Below are 26,723 nucleotides of genomic sequence, written 5' to 3'. Positions count from 1 at the left end.
CACCATCCTGTATGCCTTGATAATCTATAACTAGAAAATAAAAGTCATGTCTTCAGACAAAAATAAACACAATCATAGAATCAAAGAATCATTTAGGATGGAAAAACCCTTCAAGATCATTGAGTCCAACTATTAACCTCGTACTACCAAGTCCACCACTAAACCCTGTTCCTAAGTATCACATCTACACATCTTTTAAACGCCTCCAGGAATGGTGATTCCACCACTTTCCTGGGTAGCCAGTGCTTGACAACCCTTTCAGTGAAAAAATTTTTCCCAATATCCAATCTAAACCTCCCCTGGTGCAACATGAGGCCACTTCCTCTTATCCTATTGCTTGTTACTTGGGAGAAGATACTGACAGCTGCCTCCCTACAACCTCCTTTCAGGTAGTTGTAGAGAGCGATAAGGTCCCCCCTGAGCCTTCTCTCTACACTAAAAAAAACCAGTTTCCTCAGCCACTCCTCATCAGACTAGTGCTCCAGACCCTTAAACAGCTTCATTTCCCTTCTTTGGACACCTTAATGTCATTCTTATAATGAGGGGCTCAAAACTGAACACAGTTTTGGAGATGCAGCCTCACCAGTGCTCAGTACAGAGGGATGGTCCCTGCTGGCCACACTACTGCTGACGCAGACCAGGATGCTGTTGGCCTTCTCGGCTGCCTGGGCCCACACAAGATGGCTCATGCTCAGCATCCCGGGTCCTTTTCCCATCTAGCAGATTTCCAGACACTCTTCCCCAATCCTGTAGCACTGCAGAACCCAAGTGCAGGACCCAGCACAGAGCCTTGTTGAATCTCATGCAACTGGCTCCTGCCCATCAATCCAGCCTGTCCAGATTCCTCTGCAGAGCTTTCTTATTCTCCAGCAGAACAACATTTCTGCCCAACTTACAACAAACTTACTGAGGGTGCACTCAATCATAGAATCATAGAATAGTTAGGACTGGAAGGGACCTTAAGATCATCAAATTCCAACCCCCCTGCCATGGGCAGGGACACCTCACACTAAACCATATCACCCAAGGCCTTGTCCAACCTGGTCTTGAACACTGCCAGGGATGGAGCATTCAAAACCTCCCTGGGCAACCCATTCCAGTGCCTCACCACCCTAACAGGAAAGAACTTCCTCCTTATATCCAATCTAAACTTCTCCTGGTTAAGTTTTAACCCATTACCCCTTGTCCTATCACTACAGTCCCTAATGAAGAGTCCCTCCCCAGCATCCCTATAAGCCCCCTTCAGATACTGGAAGGCTGCTATGAGGTCTCCACGCAGCCTTCTCTTCTCCAGGCTGAACAGCCCCAACTTTCTCAGCCTGTCTTCATACGGGAGGTGCTCCAGTCCCCTGATCATCCTCGAGGCCCTCCTCTGGACTTGTTCCAACAGTTCCATGTCCCCTTGTACTGATCATTCTTAAAGTTATTAAACAGAACTGTCCCCAGCACTGAGAACTGGGGAAGACCGCTTGTGACTGGCTCCCAGCTGGAGTTAACTCCACTCACCACAACTCTTTAGGTCTGCCATCCACCCTGTTGTTTACCCAGTGAAGAATCCACCTATCCAGGTCATTAGCAGACAGTTTCTCCAGGATAACACTGTGAGAAACGGTGTCAAAGGCTTTACTGAAGTCTAGGGAGAGAACATGCACAGCCTTTCCCTCCATCCACTAAGTGGGTCACCTTGTCATAGAAGATCAGGTTGGCCAAGCAGGACCTGCCTTTCATAAACCTATGCCGACCGGGCCTGATCAGCTGGTTGTCCTGTATGTGTCGCATGATGGCACTCAAAGTGATTTGCTCCATAGCCCTCCTCAGCACCAAGGTCAGACTGAGAGGCCTATAGTTCCCCAGATCCTTCTGGCCCTTCTTGTAGATGGCCAGCATTATTTGCTAACCTTCATTTCACTGGGACCTGTCCTGGTTAGCCAGGACTACTGATAAATGATGGAAACTGGCTCAGTGAACACTTCCACCAGCTCCCTGAGCCCCCTCCTTACTTCTCCAAGAATGGAAAACTCTATTACTTTGTGACTGCTACGCCCAAGAGGGCCTCCAACCACCACATCACCCAGAAGTCCTTCTCTGTTCACAAACAACAGGTCCAGCAGGGCGCCTTCCCTAGCTGGCTCACTCACCAGCTGTGTCAGGAAGTTATCTTCCACACACTCCAGGCACCTCCTAGACTGTTTCCTCTCTGCTGTTTCCTCTCTGTGCGGAGAGGCAATGAAACTGGATCACATCCAGTAGCAAATAAACACCCTGGCCCCAATCTATAAGCAAAAAAGAGCTTTTCTTGCTCTCCTCACCCAAGAGAAAAACCATAATCTTGTAGACTGGCTGCCAAATACACTGACATACCTGACCTGCTACTAGAAAGAACAGTATGCTGAACCTCATACATTCAAAATGCACCCAGCCTTCAGGACACTCACATCCGTGTGTGGCCTGATGCACATGCTGTTCTCACCCACGGGCTCAGGCGCTGATGACTCTGCCTCCACGTTCATACCTGTTTTTGTCACCTGGTCTGTTGGTGAGAGCAGGGCAGACACATGGACAGAGAGAGTGCAACAGTCACATGTGCCCTCAAAGACATGTGCACACGGCAGGAAAATCCATCATGCAGGGCCTGACAGGGAACAGGCGGGAGGATGGCATTCATCCTCCGCAGCTGCCTTCATCGTGGGAAGGGCAATGGCAGCAAGGGAGGAAACCACAAGGAAGGACCTCACATCAATGCAAAGTGCTGGTGTTTTGGCTAATCTCTGCCCCATCAGAATTTCTTGAGCACGGGAAGCAGGATCAGAGTTCTTACGGGAATGCTATAGTATTAATTTTGCCTCTGGTCTCAGCCCCAGTCAGGGAATCCCCAGGCAGACCCTCCTCCCACCTATAAGCATTAGGATATAGGTGGTACCTCTTGCCCTTGCCCACCTTCCCTTCCAAAGATGTTAGAAGCAACTGCAGGGAAAAAACATGGGAGAGACTGAAGTCAGTAAAGGCAGCTGCAAACACAGTCCAAGCCAGGATCTTCACCTAGCTTTCTGTTCTTTCCAGCCCTGGCTGTGACAGCCTCAGCCCATGTACTTTTCAGGGATCTCCTCCCTCCCTCCAGTTACACTCACCTGCCCTTCTCTTCCTTCTCCACCTGTCTCTCTCATCCTCTTCTCCCTTGTTCCCAATCTGTTGCCTTACTTTCCAAACCTTCAGCCCACCCTTCCCTCTGCCAAACAGCCCCCTGTCACAAATATTTAGGAAAACCCACAAATTGTTATTTCCTCTCCCCAAACAGCCCAGCTGGTTTATATTATCCACCTTCCCATGATTTCTTCTACATAAAAAGCAAATCTTTTGAGATGGGATCTACCCCTTCACATTAATGTCATACCTATTGCAGTAAGGTCCCGTTTTTGTTTGGCACTGGCGCTACTATAGCAAATACATTGTTCTTAGGAATACTTCAAAAGCATCAAAGGAGAATAAAAGAACAGGAGGTGTGAAAACCATGCCAAGTGTTTCCTGTTTCTTTCAGCTTCTTTTATATTTTGAGGGCAAGGTTCTGTTCCTGGTTTTTTTATTAAATAACTTCTTTTCTTATGTGCTTTCCATTTGGGACTGCCGAGTAGAAAACAAAGTTGATCTTGGTGAAGAAACAGAGACTGTGCTTTTTTAAATTGGCAGGTGACACCAAGCAGGAAGGTTCTGCAAAGTCAGTGGAATTAGATTAGAATTCAAAACAATTCCAAAACCTTGGAATTCAAACAGGACAAATACAAAAATCATACATTTAGGTAGGAAAGGCTACCTACAGGATAGAAAATGGCTCATGAGGCATCAAGCTCCTTGGACAGAATATGGGAACATTACAAGCTACAGACAGATGAATGTCACGGTGCGGAAGTTAAACCAAACAAAAGCACTGTCTGTAAGAGTTGAAGGAATGCTTTTGCTCTATTTGGCCAGCACAAAATCCTGGGTACAGCATTGCTCTAGCAGTGCCATTCCAGAGAGAGGTGGACTACCTAAAGGGAGTGCAGAGAACTAGAAGGATGGTTAAAGCTGACGGAACAAGAGACAGGAGAAAGAGCTGAAGGATGCGTTTGAGATAAGATGTAGCCTAAGGAACACAAAGCCAAGGACAGAGATGACGAAGAGGAAGGAATACTTTTCCCGTACCCATTGTGCATACAACAAGGAATCTCAGCAAGCAAAGCACAGGAGTAACAGAGGAGGTAAAACCTTTTCAGTGACAAACTGAAGGACAGAAATGACAGCCTGCGCAGGCTGTGGACCCTCCCTCCATACACGAGGAATAAGCTGGATGAGTGTATTAGGAAACACACTACACAAGCATGTATTTAGTATAGTACATCCTGGTTTTAAACCGTTTTTGAAGTCTTTCCTATGCCCACTTCCTATGATTTCAATGACTTTTGTGAGAGGTAAGTTTCTTTGGCATTTCAGCATAGCCCACAGACCACAATAAACCTGTCAGTGTTTAGGACCAGAGATGTTAGCCTGCAGGGTAACACTGTGTAACACTGTTGTTCTAGGTCTTTCAAATGCCTTTAAGGATTAAAGGTTATAATGAACAGGGAAGACAGCTGCCCTTCTGAGTTTCTCAAGTATCTCTGGCAAATACCACTTCCTTGCTGGGTGACCTTTCCTGCTATCCAGGGTAGGAGGTATAAGTGATTGCTCTTACTTCATCCTCCCGCAGACAGATGTCAACACAGGCTCACCTGGAAGGTGAGCAGGACAGAGAACACAGTGTGAATAAAGAGTGCACTTCAGCTTCTCCAAGCAAACGTCCCACTCAGTGGGAAATGCTGAAGAAAACCAAGGAAGCAAACTATGCCACCCTTCACCCAGCATGAAACCCCCTTCTCCCTCCAGAATGCAACGCAGACAGGCTAACGCTCACTGCATGGACATGGTGCTTCCCCCCCACATAGCTCCCCAGGTTTCTGTGGCACTGTTGCTGATCTACACTATGGCCCCTGAAAACAGAATCAAGCCCAGTAGCAGCTGGAAGAGCTCACAAGTAGAGGATGCTTGCTTCCCACCAGCTTTTTTGTACCCCCCCTGCAAATAAATAGAAGACTCTTCCTTGGCATCATTCTGTCAGCACCTTCATTAGACAGCCACTCTCTATGTAGCACCTTGAACACACAGACCACTGAATAAACACACACTATTGTAGCTTATTATTACTGCCATTAAATAAATAAATTCTAATGGTACAGCTTTTTCATTCTTTCAGCCCGGAGTCCAGACTCTTTGAAGTATTTTGAGATGCTGTGATACCTCTGCCAGCCTATGAAGACAGGGTCTCCTCCTCTGCTCACATGTGTGGGGATGTCTTAAGATTGATTTCTACCACCAAAATTACTCAGCTCAGAAGGCTACCTGAATTCAAAGGTGGTCCCAAAACACATGCACTTGTGCTTTCCAGAGGAAGGACCTCAGTTGCTAGAGTGGCCAAACGAGGGAGGATTCAGGTGTAATGGGGGAAGCAGTAACATGCCTCCATTCCTCCCCCACAACAAACAGACAAATTGCTAAATGCCCTATCTGGAGTGAAATTATCACCTAGGTTTATTTTCAAAACAAAAGCTGAACTCTGTACTGCTAGGGGGAACAGCTTCAAAAGAGAAGGCCTCCTGTTAAACACTAGGGTATGTAAATAGCTGAAGAAACAACCTTTTCTGTAAATAGTGTTTAATTCTTGCTTCTCCTTATCCCCCAGTTTACCTTCCAAAAGCAAGAAAAAGCCCTATAAATACTATTTCACCTTCAGAGGGCAGAGATTTCACAGTAAAGGGTGAGGAAACAACCTCATTTTTATAAATGGACTGATTAAGCCATAGAGGCCATGAATCAGAAAGGTATTTCAGCGTGTGGCCAGCTTTAAAGACAAACAATTCTAATGAAGTCAGCAGCACTGCCTGTAAGCTTAAATTTAGGTACAGACCTTAAAATATCTTCTTAAATTGGGATCAGAGAGGAAAAGGGTGGAACTTTCAAAAACGTCCAGTCTCAGCCTACCCGTCCTCTACAGGCACAGGGGTTGGGAAACCGTAATAGCTGTCAGCCCACCACTGGACACCTTTAAAACTCCTCTTCTTGGATGTCTCACTCAAAAGGTACACCCCATCCTCAACTCATTGATTCAACTTCTGCACCTAAGAGAAGTGGTCTAGTGTGCCACATCATAACTGGTGTCTCAGCCTAGTCTGAGCAGAAGGTGGCTGAACCTGCCCTTGACCTGGCCATCTGGCAGGCCTGCTCTCACACCATCACCCAGGACCCACCTGGTGAGGCCCACAACCAGGACAGGGATTTACCTCCATGTCAGGTCACCAATCCTTTCATGATCTGACTTCCCAGAACTTTTCCTCCTCTTGACCAAATTTCCACATACTTTTAGATACTGTTGCTGCAATGTGGCAAAAACTGAGCCTTATTCATTTAGCCACTCAAGTACCTTATCTGCCTCCAAATAAATAGTCAGAGCTGACCTAAGTTCAAAACCCTCATAGGCATCAAGGAGGTCTCTGGGCTGTCCTCAGTCAGTAGAAGACCTACACAGATCAGGGCCTGCACAGTCAGCTCTTAGTCTGGATGAAACCACATCCAGTGGTTTCAAAGCACCACTTGGAAATAGTAACCACTGGGTAAATGGGGAAACCAAGGCACAGGAAAAGGAAAATGAAGGAAAATGACTTCATCTTTTAGGCCAGCTGGGATTGTCCAGCTGAAGCCAAGAAGGCTTTCCCAACCTGCTAAGCCATGCAGAGGAACATGCTGCACAGAGTCTAAGGGCCAACGGCTATGGCAAGTAACTGTGCTTGCCTCTTTGTCCAAGTGGGCTGTCTGTCTGCTTGCCCCAGCCCCTGGTCCCAGCAGCACTCTTTCCTCTTCCAAAAATAAAACTGTATTTTTCACCCATTACATCTCAAACCCATTTAATTGCTAGGCACGGCAGCATGATAAGAACAATAATTATAACTGGAGGGGGCTTCCTGTTATCCTGGCTATAGCCATATCCTGAGCAAATAAAAACCTAGGCTTTTGGTCCCAGCATTGACTTCGCTTAAGTTCTGGTTATTAATTCATAAACAGGAAGCTCCTCCAAGTTATCGTCTCCCTGCACGAACCTTGGGGCAAAGACCTTCACTCTGCCTCAGTGGTGCCGCCTCCCCGATGAGAAAGTTTAATGGTCTCTAATGAAATGTGAGGACGCATTCAAAACACAGCAGGGCTGGCCTGTTCCTGGTGTTAAATGGGATCGCATTCGCGACGCGTCCGGGGTTGGATTTTCTGGCTTCCCAGCCCCTCGCGTGACAAGGACAGTATGCAGGCAGGTCCCTGCCTGCACCAAGCTACAGCAGCGGCACCGGTGGCGAGGTGCAATTTACAAATATTACCCATTAATTCCATAAGCCACCCACATAGAAAACTACCAACGCGGCTGCTAAAAATATACTGTGAGTTGCAACAAAGTTGTCAGAAATAAGCAAGCAGCAAAGCAAAGAAGAACAAAACCAAAACAGAGGTAATCACTGTTTAGAAAATAAAGGTTAAGGCATAAAAACACCACTTTTTACCCAATTCTGAAGGATGCTAGGTACAAGGCACCCAGGAGATCGTTGGAGACACCTATCCAGGGCAGAAATCTACCCACAGCCCAGGCACTGGTGATGTCTACCAGTGAGCCCTCTTAAAATGGGGTCTCCCCTGGTCTACAGGGTTTGGCTCTGTTCTCTGCCCAGGAGGAAATGTCACACCACCAGGGCACCAATGGTGATCTTGCACAGCAAGGGCAACACTGGCCAGAGGAGAGTCCAAAGAAGCAGATTCTCACCTGCCTGAGGTCATTTACCTCCTGTGAAGCTGCTACAAGCTGTCCCTATTGAAGCCTTGTAGCTGGTGCTCAGCAGGACAGCAGCCATTAGTTTGCCCCAACTCTGGAGCAGAGGCCATGCAGGATCATACCTGATGAGGCCTGGTTTGAAGCACAACACACTTCCCCATACAGCTCACAATCAAGGCTAAAATCCAGGTCAAACATTGCGTGGAGATTTTACTTCTGGTTTATTTAATTTGGTAGGGCTTTACGTCCTTCATTCTACTGCTCAGCTCTGCAACACCGGGAAATGACTGAGAAAAACCCAGCAGAAAAGAAGATGACAGCAAAAACTGAATTCCTTAAACCAAATGGGAAAATTTCCCTTGCACAGTGTGTAGAGGGGAGGATCTCATACCAGGTTTTTATCAGACCTCACCTACTAATATCAGGTGAGGCACAGTTCTGCTTCCCAGAACCAGTGCTTAAGCCAGCTGCTCAGCACAGGCACACACCACCCTCACCTACATATCGAGAATGGTGGGTGACTCTGTGCATGTGCTCTATGTTATCACTTAAATTTCTACTGGAACCATTTCATAAGGTCTCCAAGGTGTCACATTTCCTCCCGGGGCACCTCCTCTGTCAAAGCGCCTATGTTCTGAGATCGGTAAGGTGGGATACTGTTTCACCTACCCTCGCCTGCCTTGAGGTGGTGGCCGTGGCCATGTGTGTGTGCCACCCGAGACCACCCGGTTAAGAGCAGGAGCAGCACAGAAGGGCCTGCCGGTGGCCCCTGTGCTGATCCAGCCCCTCGGCTCCTGTCCTCTCCCCAGGGGCCTGGCCGTACCTGATGCTCCAGAGGAGGCTTACACACCAGACTGGTCGTGGATGGCAGTCCTTGTCTCCTTCCAAGGAGGAAATCGCATCCCCTGCGATAAGTTTTTATCTATGCACTGCGATATCGCAGAGAATTCTAAGGACCTCTCACGGCAACTAGGAGGCGAAAAACATTCATTAACCCCTCCTCCACCTCCCTCGAAGCAATCCAGCAGCAATTTAACCCGCAAACATACTGCAACACAAAACAGATAAAACAATCCGTATCAGGCTTTGTGCTACCCACTGGCTCTTGCCATTTGGGATATTCACCTACTTTTAAGGCTTGAGGCATGCTGCAGAGCCTGGCTGCGGACACTCCTGTATCGGCTGCAGGGAATCTTTTTTACGGGTTGCTTTTCAGGGCATTTATTTTCCCCCCATCTGCTCTCTTTTTCCAGTCAGGCAGAAGCACGGGCGCCGCTGAAGTTAGGAGGCTCTGAGGAACCGCTAAACTTCCACCGCACGCACGCTTCGGTGCGGCACCGCCGCCACCTCCCCGGGAGGAAGCCGGCGCCCTGACCGCCCCGGCTGCGGCCGAGGCCTCCGCTCCTCTAGCTTCCCTTCCCGGCCCGGCTCCGGGGAGGCGGCCGTGCCGGCGGCGCGCCGGGAAGGGGAGTGCGGCCGGGCTGACCGCAGGCCCCGCGCCTCCCTCCGCCGCCGGCCGCTGCGGAGCCGCCGGGCGCCGCCGCTGGGCACCGCGCCGCCCCGCAAAACCACCCCACCTCCCGCCCAGGGGATGCGGCCCGCCGAGGAGCGAACTTCAGAGCGATCGCCGCATTACCCACCCTGCCAGCGGCGTTCGCTCGGGAGGGGCTGGGCAGGCTCCGCGGCGGGCCGTGTGATACCGGGCAGGCCTCACCGGCCCGCCGGTAGCCCGGTGCCGTATCGGGGGGAGAGGGGGGGAAACAGGCCCGGCACGGCGGGGAGCCGCGGCGGGGTCCGGGCAGGTACTCGCTGGGGCTGCGAGCCCCCGCCGAGGCAGGGGGGGAGCGGAGAGGCGGCTGCCTCCCCCTGCCTGCAGCGGGGCCCCTCAGCCGCCCGCTGCCGCTGGAGGCGCCGGGGGCGGCCCGGGCGTCTTGAGGGGGGGCTGCCCGGGCCCGGGGGCCGAGGCCGCTCGGCGGCGCGGCTCGGCCGGCAGAGGGCGCCGTCGGCGGGCCGGCCCCGACCGGCACCACGGGCCCGCCGCGGCCCCTCCGCCGGCACCGATACCGGTCCGCCGCCGCGCAGGGCCCCGCTGCCACCGCCGCGGCCCCCCTGCGGCCTCCGGCGCCGCCACCGCCTCCGGGCCCCGGCAGCACTATGCTCGGCAGCGGCGAGGGCGGGGAGGGACGGCCGTCCTCCCTCTGCTGCCGAAAACGCTCCTCTTTGTCTGCCTGCCTGCCTTTCGCGGGGTCCGAACTCCGCACCGGCGGCGAGCCCGGCGCTGCCCAGAAATAACCCGGCGGGCCGGTAACTTTACACCGCCCGCCGGGCGCACTCCTCTCGTGCGCTGCAGCCCGGGCTCGATTTTCTCCTCAGATAAGTTTTACCGACCTCGCCATCGAGACAGAAAAGTACCTTGTCCCGTCCGCCCCCCCCCACCCCGCGCTCCCCAGCGGGCGCCGGGGTCTCCGCCGCCGCGGACCGACCGACGGGTCCCTGGGCGGAATAAAGCGCCGGGTGGGTGGATGTCCCTCCGGTTTATGTAACGCTCCCCGGCCAGCGCCGAGCCGGGAGGAGTGACGGGGGAGGATAAATGTATCGCGAGGGGATTTAAATTAACCTTGATATCATTTCATATATATATAGATAGATAGATACACACATACATATTTTAACAGCCAAACTGAAATAAGCACCCATCTAACGTACACACACACACACACACACCCCTTTTATTTATTTATTTTTTCAACCTGAAAAAACTAAGTTGGGGCACTTGGGCTCCTCGCCGCAGCCTGGGCTGGGCTGAAGGAGAAGCCGGAGGGGCTGACAGGCGGCTGCCGGTAGCTCCGTTCCCCGCCACCGCTGTCCGCGGGCTCCGCACCCCGGAGGAGAGCCCCGGCAGGGGGAACTCCAAGGGAAACCGGCTAAAGGAGCGGGGTGGCCGGTCCTGGAAATGCGAACTGCAGCGAGGGGCAGGCAGGCACACACGCACACACACGGGAGCAGGGCAAGCTCCGTCCATCTCATTGTTCTGCTCGGCACCGGCACGGACTTCACCCACCGCCCCCCCGCCCGGGACCGCGCGGCTGGGGGGGGACGGGGAGAACCGGGGGCAGACCCGCGCCTCGCCCCGCTCCCCACCGGTGTCCGGGCAGGGCGGGGGTGCCCCGCCGCCAGCCTCCCTGCAACAGCGCCGGGGGGACGGTGGACCACGGGCGGACGGGGAGCCCCGGTCCTGTTCTCCCCCTCCTTCCTCCACGGCGGGGCGAGGGGTGCCGACAGGGCGGGCAGTGCCGGGGCTTACCTTCGTACATGGGGGCCATCGGTGCAAGGACGCCTGTTATTCATGGCAACGCCGCCACGAACGACGCGAGATCGCAGCCCCCCAAACTCAACACACATCTGCCATCTTGAGCGGGTGTCTCTCGGCGGAGGCGAAGCTGCCGCCTGCCTTCTGCATCGCTGCCCACCTCAGCGCGGGGGGAGCCGGGCACATCCAGCCCCGCTGCCGGCCCTCCGACGCGGCCGGGGCGGGCGGGCGAGCGGGCGGGGGGCGGCGGCGCCGGGCCGGGCCGGGGCCGGGGCGAGGCGCGGGGCCGGGCAGGGGCGGCGGGCGGCGAGGCCCCCCCGGCTCGGGACGGCAGCGCTGGGGAGGGAGGGAGGGAAGGAGAGAGGGAGGAAGGGAGGGAGGAAAGAAGGAGGGAGGGAAGGAGGGAAGGAGGGGGGCTGGCGCGGTGCCCCCGCTCTCAGCGCGGCATGGCTGCGTGTGTCGGGGCGCCTGCAAAAGTTGCACTGGGGGTGAGAGAAAGGGAGAGAGAGACGGAGGCAGAGAGAGGGAGACGGAGACCGAGACGGAGAGGAGGAAAAAAAAAAAGGGGGGGAGAAAAAAAAAAAAAGGCGAAGGGAGTTTGCAAATAATCAAGCGCCGATGGCACTGATCGCGGCTTCCCAGAAGGAGAGGGAGCTAGCGAGAGAAACCCTCTGCTGAGATTATGTGGGATCTTGTTTAACAACACATTTCAATCAGGAGAAAAAAGGAACAGTCAACAGAAGTTGGTGAAACACTTCTGTTCTCCCCCCCCCCTTCTCTTTATAGAAAAGAGGGGAAGGGAAAAAAATCTAAAAAAAAATAAAGAGGCAGCTGATTGAAGCTTTGCAATTCACTGGCTGTGGGGATCATATAATTTGAGCTCATGTTTTACAATAGCATGGAAAATTCCTACCTCTCCCCCTCTCCCCAAATAAATCTTCTATTCCCTCAAGGCATTTCACAATCTGGTTCACTGACAAAAGTTCCAATTTACCCTTTTTTTTCATTTAGCTCGCAGTGTAAATATTTAGCGGATGCATTTGAAATAAACATACGTTGTTGCTTTTAGGATTCGGGTTGTGTTTTTGTTTTCCGTTTGTTGGGTTTTGCAGAAAAGGAGCCACATCAAAGAAGTGTTTACTTACTGAGATTGACAGCCACTACTTCCCACCACCACCACCCCTTTTTATTTGAAAAGATCCATCTCTCTGGCTGAGCTCTTGCGGTAGGAACACCAACTCGACCAGCGCTGGTTTTGTCGGTGCAGACAGGAAAGCTGTAGGTGAAGCCACATTATCCGGAGCCCCCTTGGCCCATCAGGGGCTTTGCAAAGAAAGGTCAGTCACCAGGTACGTATTACACAGGCGAGGAAGCTGAAGACTCATGCAAAGTCTCTGGCAAAGGTGGAAACAGAACCTCAGGCTGTGATCCTGCATTAACTCCCATCTGCATCTGCCCGCCTGGAGCTCCTTACGGGTGAGGAGTGTGGGACCAGGCTGGTGAAGATACATCCTCTTGGTGCCTGCTGTAACTGCTGATCTGAAAAACGTTGCCTCTTGATGCTGCTGGTGCCTGCCCAGACCTCTCCCACCACAGGATCCGATCGCAGCAGGACTCAGCACCCAGCCGCTCCTGTCGATGTCTCGAGGAGGAGGAGGCAAGAGGTAACTTTTATTTGGGATTTCAGTGAGAGCCGAGTGCTCCCACCAGCCTGGCCCTGGTGTCAGGGTACCCAGAGGATGCCTACGCTGGCAGATGAAAGCAGGCCAGGGAACAAGCCATGCTGACCAGCTGATTGAGCAGGATGGCCATGCCTGTGCTGCAGAGGACAAGCCCCCAGGCTCCTGTGGGCCCCGTAGGTCGCAAGGTACTTTCAGTGTACTTTTTTTTTCCCCAGTGAAAAATGCCTGAAGTGACAGAAGGGCTGTCTCACCGCCCATTAGCATTCTGTTTACTACATGAAGCTGAGGAGACGTGTTAAATGTGTTGGGGAGTGGCATGCAGGGCAGGTGGAGGTGGTTGAGGGCGCAGCCAGCTGGGATGGCACTGGAGGACTGTGTACAGCAGAGGGAGCAAAACCGGCTGCCATCTCGTCTTTGCTTCATTTTGACAGCGATCTCAAGACCAGCCACCACTGAATCTTGGGAAGAAATGGAGCTGCCTCCAGCTGGACTTCTGGGGAAGTCTAGGCCAGAACTGGAGGGCAAGTGGCATGCATGGCAGCAGGCGCAGTATTTGAGCTTGCTTCTTGCCCCTCTTTTATTTAGCCATGGAAGCCCTCCGGGTTTGGCTCTCAAAGCTGATAATCTCACATTTTTCTGAAACACGTTCTGGTCATTGTAATTCTGTGCTGCTCTCTTCTTTTATGATGGAGGACGTTATCTGCTTTCCAAGGCTACTGATGCTTCTGAGCCCAGCCTGCCTCCTTGCCCTTGGTCAGGGTGGCAGCCATGGAGCCCTGTCTCAGAGCCACAGAGAAAATGTGGAAAAGTATTGGGGAAGAGCAAAGGACAAAACCAGAAGAGAGAAGCAGGCTGCTAAAGGAACTGAATTAGCTTCTTGTCATTGTATTTTGCTGCAGCATGGCTCCAGGGTAGCCACATCACCTTTCAGCTCTGCCACGGGGCAGGGGTACCAGCCTCTGCTGCATGAGGCTCCACCGGTGGTGTCCTCCGTGTTTCACCCTGAGCTACCCTGTAGCCCCTGGGTCTGTGTTAACTCCACGTCCATCAATGCTAGTATGATGCAGGGTCTTGAAACATAAAGTAAACTCAGTCCTCATCTCTTTTGCTGGAAGAAAAGAGGAAGGGGTTGGTGGAAGGGTCTGCAGGACACTGTGCAGCCTGGGCATGGAAGTGGTGCCTCCTGGCCCTGTGGAGCACAGAGGGTGAGGTGAGAGCAGCAAAACCTGTGCACGACATACGCAAATGCTAAAGCTGCCCGGCTTCAAAGCACAGGTTATTCTGCCTCTTTTAGGGGCAAGGTGCTGAACTTGATGGACTACTTGGCTGGCCCAAGACAACAATTCCTGATTGCCTTTCAGGTTCAGTAACATCAAGGACACCGCAGATTCTCATCTGCTGGTAATGCGTGCAAAGAGAGGAAAATTAATGAGGATCATTCTGATCTTACATATTTTTAAATGTTGCTGCCAAAGAGGTCACAGCACATGTGGTAAACAAAAACCACCTCCAACAGGTCCTGACCTTGGCCCACGATGGCTGCTAAAACCTGGTGCAGGGAGGAAGATGGTGGTGTGTGGGCCTGCAGAAGGAGCAGGGGTTTGCCCTGCCAGGCACAGCCTTCCTCCTCACACAGGGGCCTTGCCATCAGATTCTCCTTCAAAGTGGACTTGGGGCACATAATTGGAGCTGGGAGGTACAACCCATTGCTGCACTTTCCTACCACTATGCACAGATGGGGATGCACTCTGGAGGTGGCCCAGCTTTGAGCCTACAATCTCCTTTCCATTATCCCCCAAACTGAACATCCATGCAAGGATGCTGCATCCCTGGTTATCTAGTTCCCTGGGCCAAGGCCAAAGCTGCTGTGTGAATGTGCCCATCACTGCCAAGCATCAGCAGCAAGGCAACAGCAGCCCCAGGGCAAGACTGTTCTGTGGGAGAGATTGTGGTCCACTATTTGTATGCCTGAGACAGCAGGATGTGTCACTAAAACTGTGAATCCAGAGAGACTTTCCCACCCCAGCAGACTACTTCTCTTTTGCCCCTTCACTCAGGAGAGGATGGCAAGACAGCACTGAAGAAGGAGATACTAATGTCTCATCTTCTGATTCTACATTTCTCCATTTGCCTGTTTGGGTCTACCATAAACATGCCCCTTGTCTGGGTGCAAGTACACGGCCTGCTCAGCCTTGTCACGGAGCATCATGTGCCACTGAGGCAGCAGCATCCTCAGCTACATCCACCGTGGCTTATGGGCAGTTGTGGCAGACATTAAGCCAGGAAAAGGAGCGGTGGCTTTTTTAGGAGGGTGGCTCTCAAGGGGCTTGTTTCCATTTCTGCCCCCCGCATGCAAATCTTGGTGGTCTTGGGCATGTCACTTATTTCTCCAGAAAGGCACACAGTGTCTGACTGGCATGTCTCAGGGGGCCTCTATTAGCAACTCAACTGCAATGGCAGTAGGAGGAGTTACTGTTTTTTGCTGGAAATGGTGAGAGATTGGGGTTATCTTTCTTTTCTCTTGGAAATTAATACAGATTTTGGAGGTCAAGGTGCCAGAAGGAGGGCAGGTGAGTTTTAAAACATAGTTGTTGTTGAGGGTCGTGCAGTTTTAGGGGGTTGCATGAATGGACATGAGGTGTCCTTTGGTCTCTCAGAGCCACCGATGCCATGGTGGCATCACCTCCTCTGCTGTCTCCTCTGGGCCCTGGCTATGCCAAGAGCACACCAGTGGCAATGCCAGAAGTACCTGCTCCTGAGGTGCAATTTCTTCCTCTCTAACCCAAAGCATGCTGAGGAAGTTTGTGGCTTCTGGCTTTCTCAGTTCATTGTCCGTCCACTCCAGTTTCTTCTTCAGAAAGATCAAGCCTAAAAAAAATACTGTAAGGTACATTGCATAACAAAAAAAAATAATCCAACCCCCAAAACCAAACAACAAAACAAAAAACAGGAGAGAAAAGCTGTAAGCACACAAGGTGAGCACGTCCCCTTCAGTGACAACCTTTGATACCTGTTTGCCTTCACAGAGGAGCTGGAAGGCAGGATGTTGTTAACAAGAATCAGGCCCCTAATCTTTCACGTTAAGCAAAGCAAAATAGTTTTGTAAACACCAGGGGAAGGTTTCCCAGTGAAATACACACAGATGTTTTCTTTTTAAATGTAAATCAGTGAAGGAATGGACAGTTTAATTAAAAGCAAAATTATTAGGTAAGTGCTGAGGGAATCTATTTGCTGGGCACACTCACATATTTTTACTGGTGAGTCAATTGCAGGTTTTAATTTCTTCCCTTCTAATACAATCAGCTCAGAGGCTAGCCACTGTGATGCAGAATACTTGGGAGAGGATTTTTCCATGGATATCAGGAATGTCTGCTCTGTGTGCAAGTTGTGGGTGTCCAAGCAGCCTGCTATGGTATGTCCATTCCCAGCTTTCCATCTCTGCTAATCATTAGCAAACACTCACTATAGGCTACCTCTGTGCCATCACCTGGAGAAAATCCTGTCCCCTGTGACTTTGATTTTGGGTTGCTGCTAGTAACTGAAATACTTGGGCTTACTGCTAGCTGGGATGCTAAGGGAAGGGGGCGACTATTAACTGGCTTTACACCCTGTCACTGCTCTGTTGCCAGACTCAGCTTCCTTTAGTACCACCTGTCCCTCCACACACAGCCCTATTTGCAGGCATGTGTTTTTCAGAAGCACCCCTGCCCCTTCCATCCACCCTGTGCCTCCCTCTTCAGCATGACAAATAATACAGACTGTCTCCTAAGCATGTCATAAAACAGCCAGGATTGGGATCATTACTGCTTATTTTTTAATGTTCTGAGTAAAGGCCCTTATCTTGGAATGCATATGGAAAATACACTGCATACTTGAGTGGGGCTGGGGACAAATGGCTGTGCCCTAGCTGAAGTCCAAAATCAGACCACAGAGACATACAGCAAAATTACCCTGTGCACCAGCAAGTGGGACGGACTCTATAAGAACACAGATAGTTTTACTCGATGTGGACATCAGCGGCTTCCTTAGTGCAGTAGTATGGTGCAAATGCTTCTTTCAGGGGGTAACAGTTGGATTTATAGTGCAAACATACAGAAGGATGAGATTTAATTCCTCCTTTGAAACCAGATGATACTGATAAAGCTTCGGTGGCTTCAATAAATTTACCCTGATTTAGACAGGAGTGTGGCAATGAGAAACAGGACAGACTCTGGTAAAATGCTTTAGGTACCACGGATGGAAGAAAGGTGTGGTGAAAGTACACAGTCTGATTAGTGCCCTGGGGAAGGCAGAGATATGGGTCACCTCCTCCATGCCTAGCACCACATCTGATCACATTTCTGAGCCTTCCTTCCCCATCTGGAGTATCACTGCAATAAGTGCCCTAAAAATGACGTGGCCTCTTCATCTGAGGGTTTAAACACAATTTTCCATCATCAAACTTTTGTAGCTGGCTCAGGTATTGTTGCCAGGGTCTTGGATCCTTTTCTTTTTATTATTAAAAAGGAAACTTTGAAATATATATATATAAAAAGTGCTTATCAGGTAATGAAATTCTAGCTGTGGTTGTCTTTCAAACAACCAGGGCCATGATTTAATTGGAAGTAATTATAGTCTTTTCTGAAGTATAATTTTTAGGGTATTTTTTCCCTTGACATTTGCAGCATGGAAATTAAAAATAAAACAATGTCAGAATCATGAGATTTCAGTCTGTCTTCAAACAATAATATGGGGTACTGTCAGAGGTTTGTCCGTGGCTGCAAGGAGGAAGAATTCATTAAAGAAAATCCTCCTGGTGGAAATGGCCAACTGCCTCTAGTTGTGCATTTTCTGTGCTCATATATTCCTGAGAGACTCCTGCTTCCCAGCAGTCACTAGAAGCCCTCTACCTCCACTGCAGTGGGAAAGGGCACATCAGTGGCTAGTTCCTGAGAGCACCGCATATGTGATGCAGGCTTTGTTAATTATTCCACTGGTACAGCTGTATTAAGAGACACACTTAGAGTAAGGGGAAAAAAAAACCTTCTGCACAACAAAGATGAAATGTAGTCCATATAGCCAGCTGAAAACAACTCAGGGTATAACAAAGTTATATCCACATTCCCCCCCCCCCCCCAATGTTTTCCCAAATTTTGCAAAACAAATTTTTCAAATTATCCTCTACTAAATTTTACCCTGATTTCACTTTGTAATTCCTCAACTTCCTTTGGTGAAACCAGCAGTGTGTCTCCTAAAGTCCAGTTCATGCACTGTGTCTTAACCACAGTGCCATTCGCAAGGGAGGAGCAGTCTCTGCCGGCATAAATTCAACCTTTTTGGTGGCCAGTGCCATCAGCAGGGCCCCGTGGGCAGAGCCTCAGCTGCCACCAGCCAGTGCAGCTCTACTGATACCAGTGATTCTGTGATGCTCACAGACGGATATGCATCTCTGAATACAGCCACTCGGACAATTTGGCCCAGCCTTTTAAATCAGCTGCCTCAGACTCAGAATCATTCTGTAGGGATGCTTATGCACACGCGAGGAGTCATCTTGCACTCTGAACCCTGTGCTTCTGGATCTGAGATGTTAGACTGAATGCCAACTTTAAATCTATTCTTGAACACCAGTCAAAGAGAAAGGATTATTTCACATAAAAAGGGCAGCACGTATGAAGAAAAAAAGTCACATGTGTGAGCCAGGCTGTGATTATAGTGCTGTATAAAGTGCTGTAGAGGACTGTGTGGTCCGTTCTGCAAAGCATGTTGTCTTTTTAATGAGGCAGTAGGTAAGATCCCTTATCATTATAGACTCTATGGAGTTATTCACTGGCTAAGTTACAGGACAAATTCCTACTGGGCAGCACCTGCCTGTCCCACCTCACATACCCCACCTTGCCACTCAGCTTTATTTATACCTGTTTTCTCCATCTTAAAAAGACCTATTGCATGGCCTCACTGGAGCAGGACAGGTACATGGCTTCAGCAGCAACAGAAGGGACTTCCCTCTACTCTTTAGCCTTTGAAACAACCTTTTCAAAGAAAGGTATCTAGAGAGTAACGTTAATTATTTTATTATGCTAGAAGTTATGGTAAGGGAAAAGAAACATACAGACTGAGGTTAAATTTTGGCCTTATAAGACAAACTCAGTGATTTTAAAGTAATAAAACCTGCTGTGGCAGTTTGCCGGAGCTGATCTTTCATACTTCAGGGATAAGTATGGATGTGCTGACAGGAACATTGTGGCTTCCAACCCATACGCTGTGGAGAACCTCATGGTATTTTCTGGAAAGCAACTGCTTTTCCTAAAGTTAAGCATTTTTATCCCCTCTCCCCAAATGGCCAGAAAACTAGCAATGCTTCAAAGACAAGTTGTGTTTACTACCATCGCTTTCAAGCTGTCAACAGAAAACACTTGAAATTGCAGGCAAAGCTTCCAAGAGAGCAGAGATGGAGATTTTTCTTTGCTTAGATTATATTTACCAGTACCTTCCAGCAGTCATTCTCCTGCCTTTTCACTGCTCCCTCGCTCATCTGTGAGCCTGGAGATCTGAGACCATGACTTGACCACCAATCTGCTCAGGGACTTTGTGCGTTTGGGCCAAGGAGTGCACTTGGTACACAACACAGCCCTGAGTTTGGCAGGACCCTCTTGGCCAGAGATGGAACACCCTTGTAATATTGATACTTATTTGACTGTTTAATGGAGGTCATCTTTTCAAGCCCAGATCTCTGTAAGAGCCAAACCAGATTTGTCCATCACTCTCAATGCTGTACCTTGCTGATTACCTGAAGCCTGTGACTATGGCTTTAAAAATTGTGCTGATGAGGTCTTGAGACCCTGCTGCCCACCCACTTCCATGCTGAGAGAGCTGAATAAATATTTACTACTTCTCAAAATAACACCCAGCCATACTCCTCCTCACTGCTGCAGAGTAGTTCACCTAATTGAAATAAGGATGTAAGTAAACTGTTTGTCAAGGCAGTTTATTAGGAAAAGCATTGCTGTGTCAGGAGCTCCCTCACTGTGAGAGATGCTGTGTTGTCTCTCTTAATATTTAATGCCATTTTAATAATATTTCCCAGTTAGGGGTGCAGGCTGATGGTACAGACTAAAGGCCAAGCCTGCCAAAGTGGGGAGGAAGGAACTCGGGGACTGAGGTTATCTCTGCTCCATTGACTTGCCCACATGGGGGCGGAGCAAAGAGAAATCCCTCTCTTCTTCCAAGGGATTCTACCTCTCAGGTCCTCCTCTCAGACTTTTATCTCAGATTTGGGGATATTGCCTTTCCTTAGCCAGGAAGGCTCTTCAAAACTTTAGGGTCACATCCTGAGGTGGTGGAGATGAGAAACCAACACTTTTTCTCTAACAAACCAAGTTCTCATTGCTATTCCACTCCAGTTGGGCTCATTAATCAGACAGTACCATAAACTACTGCATTTCTCTCGAGCTTGTGATTTGCAGCTGCAGTGCTCTCACCTGTCCTTGGCACCTCTTGTTTTGGAAACCTCTGGGTTGAAGTGAGGAGCTGCAGCTGATGGTGGTGCCCCAGTCCCCATGCCATCCCCTAGCGCTTTTCCTGGCAGTGATGCTCAGCTCAGCCTCTTCCTTGTTGTTAAAGATTCCTGGCTGAAGGACCGGGGAGTCAGAACCTTTTGAAGCTACTGCATAATAAGCTGTATTTCTTTCCCAAACATCACTAGACAGTTCAATAATAATTACATGAACTTTGTAATCAGCCAAAGCAGCGCAGGCATCCACCTGGCCTACACGTAGCATTTGTGAGTAATTTTACATAAAGGGCAGGCACTTAGGAGCTTGGTGCACAGGACTTGTGCACAAACAGCTATAGGAGGAGGGCCCAATTAGAAACAAACCGTCCTCAGTTGTCACTTTGCTGTCTCTGACTTCCCACGCATTCAAATGCTGAGACTGATTCATTTAATCTTACTCTAAAGCAGAAAGCCACAGAGGCAGTTTCCTGACAGTTGCTTAAAAAAGTGTAGCTGAGCTCTCTTAAATTGTCTTCCCTTTTATTATATTTAGACATTGTGATTAGAGTATCTGCCACGATATGCTTTTACTTTAAGGCTGCTCTCTTAAAGCAAACAACGATGCTTCCAGGAACTGAAGGGTCACCAGAGTCGGGGTTTGGCATTTAGGAGCAGGGATCTTCAGTGCTGCTTGTGCTGTGGCTCCCCCAGTGCAGCCAGCCTCATGAAACCTGAGTTTTCAAATAAGTGCAACATTATTCACCATAATGAGACTACCAGGAAGGGTGGCGGCAGAAAGAGACTTAGTGGCTCTTTCCATGCCTTATAGCAATATCAGCTGAGCAATTCTTAGTGGTTTGCCTTCTCCTTTTTCCCTCCTCAGATCTGGCTTTTCTTAGCAAAGGCTTGGACTCAAAATGTGGACCCTCCTGTCATATGGACAAGGCTGATTGTACATTTGTGTCACTGCAAAGCAGATTGTAATGAGTAAGCTTCATACATTTTACTCTAATTAACTCAGTGGAGGTTTCAACACAGAGGCAAACTGGATGTGCAGCTCTGCCCTTGACAATTGCATACCAAAGAGAATACCTGAAAGCTCTTGTTTTGCTAAATATGCTATTTAATATTTTGTAACTTCGAGGTAAATACAGTCGGTGGACGCAGAGTCTTCTGCATTTCTGTATTGTTATGGAGGAGGTTATTAGAGTTACGCTGAAAGAGGTTTCCTCATTACGTGACTTGCTTTGCCAGAGTGCTTGTCAGATCCTGAGCTGCAGGTTCTAGTCCTGCAGACCACTGGCTGTGATGAGAAGAAGCCTAAACTCCAGCAGACCCTTAACCACTGCTCAGGCTGCAGGAGCCCTACAGCAGGCTAGCAAACGTGACAAAAACCTGGCAAGCAGAACAAGGTGAAAGACCCTCTGGGCTCTAAGGTACATGGGGAGATGGGGAGGGCTCTGTGTAGAGGGGAAATGGTAGGGAGCGGATGTTGTACCTCTGATGCCTTTTGTTAACCTGGAATAACTGAGTTAAACACACTGACTTGAAAGGTGAGTTTCTTTCATGTGCCAAATGCTGGTTTTTTAGTTTGGTGTCGGATGCCTGTCTTCCTCCTCTAGCTGATCTACACACATCTGTAAATCTGTTACTGCTTCCAGATATACAGATATACTCATAGAAAGTTGTGCTTTTAGTTTAGTGTGTGGAAAACTTGAGGTCCTACACCCAAATCTTAATGTTGGTCCAAATGGGATTAGATTGCCATTCTTTTAAGATCTGCTGTATTCCTTTTCTCTCAGATAAAAATGTCATGCTAGAAGCTTTCCACCATCCCTGTGTCTCTAGAGAGAGTCTTGGAGACTTGAAGGTGACTTTTCTGTGCAATGGTCTCAATATAATTCCAAAAATACTTCATAATTTGGAGCCTGCTCCTCAACCTCCAGCAGAGATCAAAGGGATCCCAGAAAAAAAATTAAACACCATGCATTCCTACAAGCTGAGCCTTCGGCTGTAATGAATCAATCAACTATCCTTTTATCAGCCAGATATAAATTGACTTCAGGCACATCGGAGCCTAAGGGTAGTATAGGGCTGCTAGTTTAAGCTTTATTTCCATTAAAATGTTTGGCTCCAGAGGAAGACCTTTGTTTTTGAATGGTGTTTTTTCAATCTTGTTATTTCCACCTTCCAGCTTGCTTGGCCAGTTGGGTATGAAAAGCTTGTTCTTGCTTCCTAGCGGCAAGATTGTCTGTTGATGGTATTTATGGAGTGCTAATTGCTACCTGTCATTGGTATTTATGAGGTTCCAATTGCTACAGTACCTAGGCGCCAGGTACAATATTGAGATAAGCATAAATGTTATTGAACATAGATTCTACTCTTCGCATCCTAGTGCCTGGCCCTTCAATACTTTCCTTTGTCCTCTATCTCTTTTTCATATTAGGGAGACAGCTTAGAAAAGGTAAGTTTTCTGCTCTGCTATGAAACAACACCAGCTTCTGAGCTCACCCCGGGGGTACCCAGTGCCTCTGGTTCCATCTTGGAGCATATCATGCTTCTGGCCCTCATGGGACCCAAGGCACCAGTGTCAGGACCGGTGGCACCAGCAATGCCTGGGGCTGTTTTGTCTGTAGCCTGAGCACTGGGGGCTGCTGAATTGTTTTCCATAGGATATTTCCCCCAACCCAGCAAACTGCAGCAACTGGGAGAGCTGAAATCAAACCAGGTGCTGCTTCCCAGGCTGTGCACGGTCACAGAAGGTGTCCCACGCAGAGAGCATGGAAAGCTTTGAACTCTTGATCAGGACCTGCCTAGAAGCAAGCAGAGAGCCACTGGAGTTTGGCTGGCTTTAATGTGAAGGATTTCTTCAGGCTATTGGCACTAAGGAGACAGTTTGCTCCTCAAACTAGAGCATTTGATCAACTTGACCACCATCTATGCCTAGAGACTGAGTCTCAGCCTGATTCTGAGAAAAGCACATGCCTGGACTCCTTTCTATCACTACAGAGAAATTTAAATGATCCTACAAGAAAGTGTAGATGAGATGAAAAAAAGTGCAGGTCACAGTAGCAGCTACTTCCTAAGAGGGACAGGCATAAACTTCTTTAATGTGGATATAGAAGGGGACATATGTTTCTGTTATTACCTGATTATGGGAGAATAGAAGGGAATTTCCTCACAGTCTCAAGAAAGAAGTGTTCAGAACACATCTTTAAAATGTCTGAAATTAAAAAATAAATATTAGGAAAGAAATTAAAACAGTGTCTGTGAAGATTTTCTTTTTTTCCAACCTGCTTTTTTATCAGCTCTGATGGGTCTAATTAATGTCCAAGGAGAAAGCTGGAAGTGACTTCGAAATGCAGAAGAAAGAGACTGCGCGCTTGGTAAGCCCTGCCTGTAGGACAGCATCACTGAGACATGCTGAAAACCCATAAATAAGGATGGTGCCACAAACTGAGATTTTTATCTTGCTTACTCTTTTAGCTGTTTCCTTACCCTTAAATTTTCTGGCATGAAAAGCTGTCAGTAATTACACTAAGACTTTTCCTTTATGTATCACTGCTCATTCCAGACTTTCATCCCATTACACAAACAGCAGTGACGTGCTTGGCAAGAGCCCTTTGAAGCAGGTAGCGCCATTTCTGCCAGCTTGGTTTCCCCAGAACAACAGCAGCGGCAGAGGAATAGGAAGGGACGGAGCCTGCGATGCTGGAATGCCCTCATGTTCCTCACCCTTATCAGTCACTCATGCCCTTCCTGCTTTGCTCCCATGTGGGTTCCTGCCCTCACAACCCATCTCAGGGCAAGCTCTGACAGATGCTGTGATGCACCAAGACAGCAAGTGTGCACCCAGCACCCTGTACCCAAGGCTAAGGGAGCCAGTGATCCTACCCCCTGACTGATGAAGGCTGCTTCATGATGCCAGTGAGTTTGCAGAGAACAAGCAGGGCTGGAGTCCTTGGGAGTTACACTGACTCTCAAGGACCAGTTTCACAGGGAAAATACGTGCCTGTGTAGATAAAGAGGGAAATAATTATAAATGGGTAATTAACTGAGCAGAAGTAGAAAAGGAAAGCAGAAGCAGGCCTGAAACACAGAAGGAAAAGTGCCTGATCTTTTTTGTAGATGCAAAGGTTTGCATTTTGCACCTAAAGGAAGAGGGGGAGAAATGTAAATACATATTTAGGAAAAAAAAAAGGGGAAATGCAAAAAGAGCCACAGTCTTTTGTGAGGAAGCCAGTGAAGAGACAGTGCTATAATGCAGAAATCCAAACATCAGCCTTTGTTCCTTCAAGAGTAAAAAACCAAATAATTAATTTGGTACAGAGTGAAAGTGAACTTTGGGGAAAGCATCTGAGAGCAGTACTGGAAATTGCTTAGCCTGGTATTTTTGCTGCAGTCGTTGGGCACTGTAAGTAAGGTAGTTACTAGAAGTGTAATTTATTCCAAGAAACATTACATTCCTTTTTTGTCACCACTACCTTGCTTATAGTTAAGTGTATTTATTGAAATGTGCTCAGATTCCTGGACTGCACCATCACCAGTCTCCCAGCACTGTCCACTTATCTGGCTAGCAGAAGAATAAATATTCAGTGAGATACTCCTCTTTATAGAGTCATAGAATAGTTTAGGTTGGAAGGGGCCTTTAAAGGTCATCTAGGTCCACCTGCCCTGCAATGAGCAGGGACATCTTCAACTAGATCAGATTGTTCAAAGCTCCATCCAACCTGGCCTTGAATGTTTCCAGGGTTGGGACATCTACTGCCTCTCGGAGAAACCCGTGCCAGTGTCTCACCACCCCCATTGTAAAAAATTTCTTCCATATATCTAGTCTGAATATCCCCTCTTTTAGTTTAAAACCGTTATCTCTTGTCCTCTCTCAACAGGCCCTGCTGAAAGGTCTGTCCCTACCTTTCTCATAAACCTTTAGGCACTGGAGCTGCTCTAAGGTCTCCCTGGGGCCTTCTCTGCTCCACGCTGAACAAGCCCAACTTTCTCAGCCTGTCTCTGTAACAGAGGTGCTCTAGCCCCCTGAGAGTCTTCGTGACCTCCTCTGGACTCACTCCAACAGATCCACATCCCTCATGTGCTGGGGACCCCAGAGCTGGGTGCAGGACTGCTGGTGGGGTCTCACGAGAGCAGAGTAGAGGGGCAGGGTCTTCTCCCTTGACCTGCTGGTCACGTTCCTTTGGATGCAGCCCAGCACACTTTTGGCTTCCTGGACTGTGAGCGCACACTGCTGTCTCTTAATTCTTCTCATTAAGGAAAAAATGGAAAAAGGATAGGCCTTATGGCACATCCTGAAAGCCAACAGCCATCAATGACAAATTTCCCTTGGACTCAGATACAGAAGATGGCTCCTTGTCCCTTCCTAGAGGGCCATCCTACCCTTTTAAACAGCAATAATGGTGGTGGATGAAACTGGGGCAAGCAGGTAAGTAGAAAATGTCTTGTCAGGGAAGCAGGATCTCACAGAACTCCAGAACTGAAAACAGCCTTTCACTTAGTTCCAAAAGGCTATATGGAAAGCAAGTCTAAATGTGCTTCCTATGCTCAGCACACAAGGTACCTCCTGTACTCTGCTCTCTTGTATTTCTGGATGAAAGAAAATTCAGCAGGCAATTTATCATCAAATTAAAGTCACTGCTATCAAACTCATTCTGGATCCAAAAGAGTGGAATAAATTTGATCTTACTTGTAGAAATGTATTTTGGGCAATGATAAAAAGCCTGGGCCAGCTGCTTCTTGCTCAGCTCTTATGTAGGCTACACCTGCATGGATTTCAGTCATGGACTGAGCTGAGTGAGGGCTGGCAGAGGGAATTGCAGTGCCATGAGCTGAGCTGGAGATGGAGGGGCTGGTACTTGGAAGCCACATGATGTTCCTCATCCCAGGATGCTGCAGAGTCCCCAGAGACACAGCAGCGAGGCTTGTGCTGGCTGTTTTTCCAGCCTGGTTAGGAGACAACAGGAGTGACATTGCAGGGAGATTTAGGCAATATGATTTAAAAAAAGGAAATAAAACAAAAATCCCTCTATCATTTTATAGCACTTTGAGCTTTTTGGGTGGTGGGGCTGGAAGTATGGGCTCACAGACTTCGTAAGTTTAATAAACTAGAACAACTACTGTATTTTGACACTCAATCACTGTAACTAGCCTTGTGTGAGATAGGGGCTTTGCCCAGTGCTATTTCTAAGGAGAATTTCTTTGTCGTTATGCTTGCCCTGCCTACCAGGCATGTGGGGACTGTGCTATTTAACCCTCCCTCGCTTCATTTATAGTCCCCATTCTCACACAACCCATAGGCAGCGTTGTACAGCATGGGTCCCTTCCCCCAGACTTTCTCTTTTTCAGTCGATGTCACAACAAAGGAATAAA

General features: G+C 49.0%; 1 protein-coding gene across 2 annotated transcripts in view; it reads right to left on the bottom strand.

Annotated features, from left to right (window-relative positions):
* Window positions 1-11,445, bottom strand: part of HIPK2 (homeodomain interacting protein kinase 2) — a 128,962-nt gene extending 117,517 nt beyond the window's left edge. The window contains exon 1 of one of the 2 annotated variants that reach the window (XM_057420674.1): window positions 11,184-11,445. In XM_057420674.1, coding sequence (XP_057276657.1) covers window positions 11,184-11,202 — 19 coding nt within the window. In that variant the 5' untranslated portion in view covers window positions 11,203-11,445. Of the gene's footprint in view, window positions 1-9,519; window positions 9,543-11,183 lie in introns of those variants that run through there. The other variant, XM_057420675.1, reaches the window with a different exon arrangement.
* Window positions 11,446-26,723: the final 15,278 nt, after the last annotated feature.

The sequence above is a fragment of the Pezoporus wallicus genome, unplaced genomic scaffold (assembly GCF_028554395.1).
Source record: "Pezoporus wallicus isolate ANWC-B61680 ecotype Strahan unplaced genomic scaffold, APGP_CSIRO_Pwel_v1 contig_2871, whole genome shotgun sequence".
In the NCBI taxonomy this organism is placed as follows: Eukaryota; Metazoa; Chordata; class Aves; order Psittaciformes; family Psittacidae; genus Pezoporus; species Pezoporus wallicus.
This window is presented reverse-complemented; position numbering and strand designations above follow the sequence as displayed.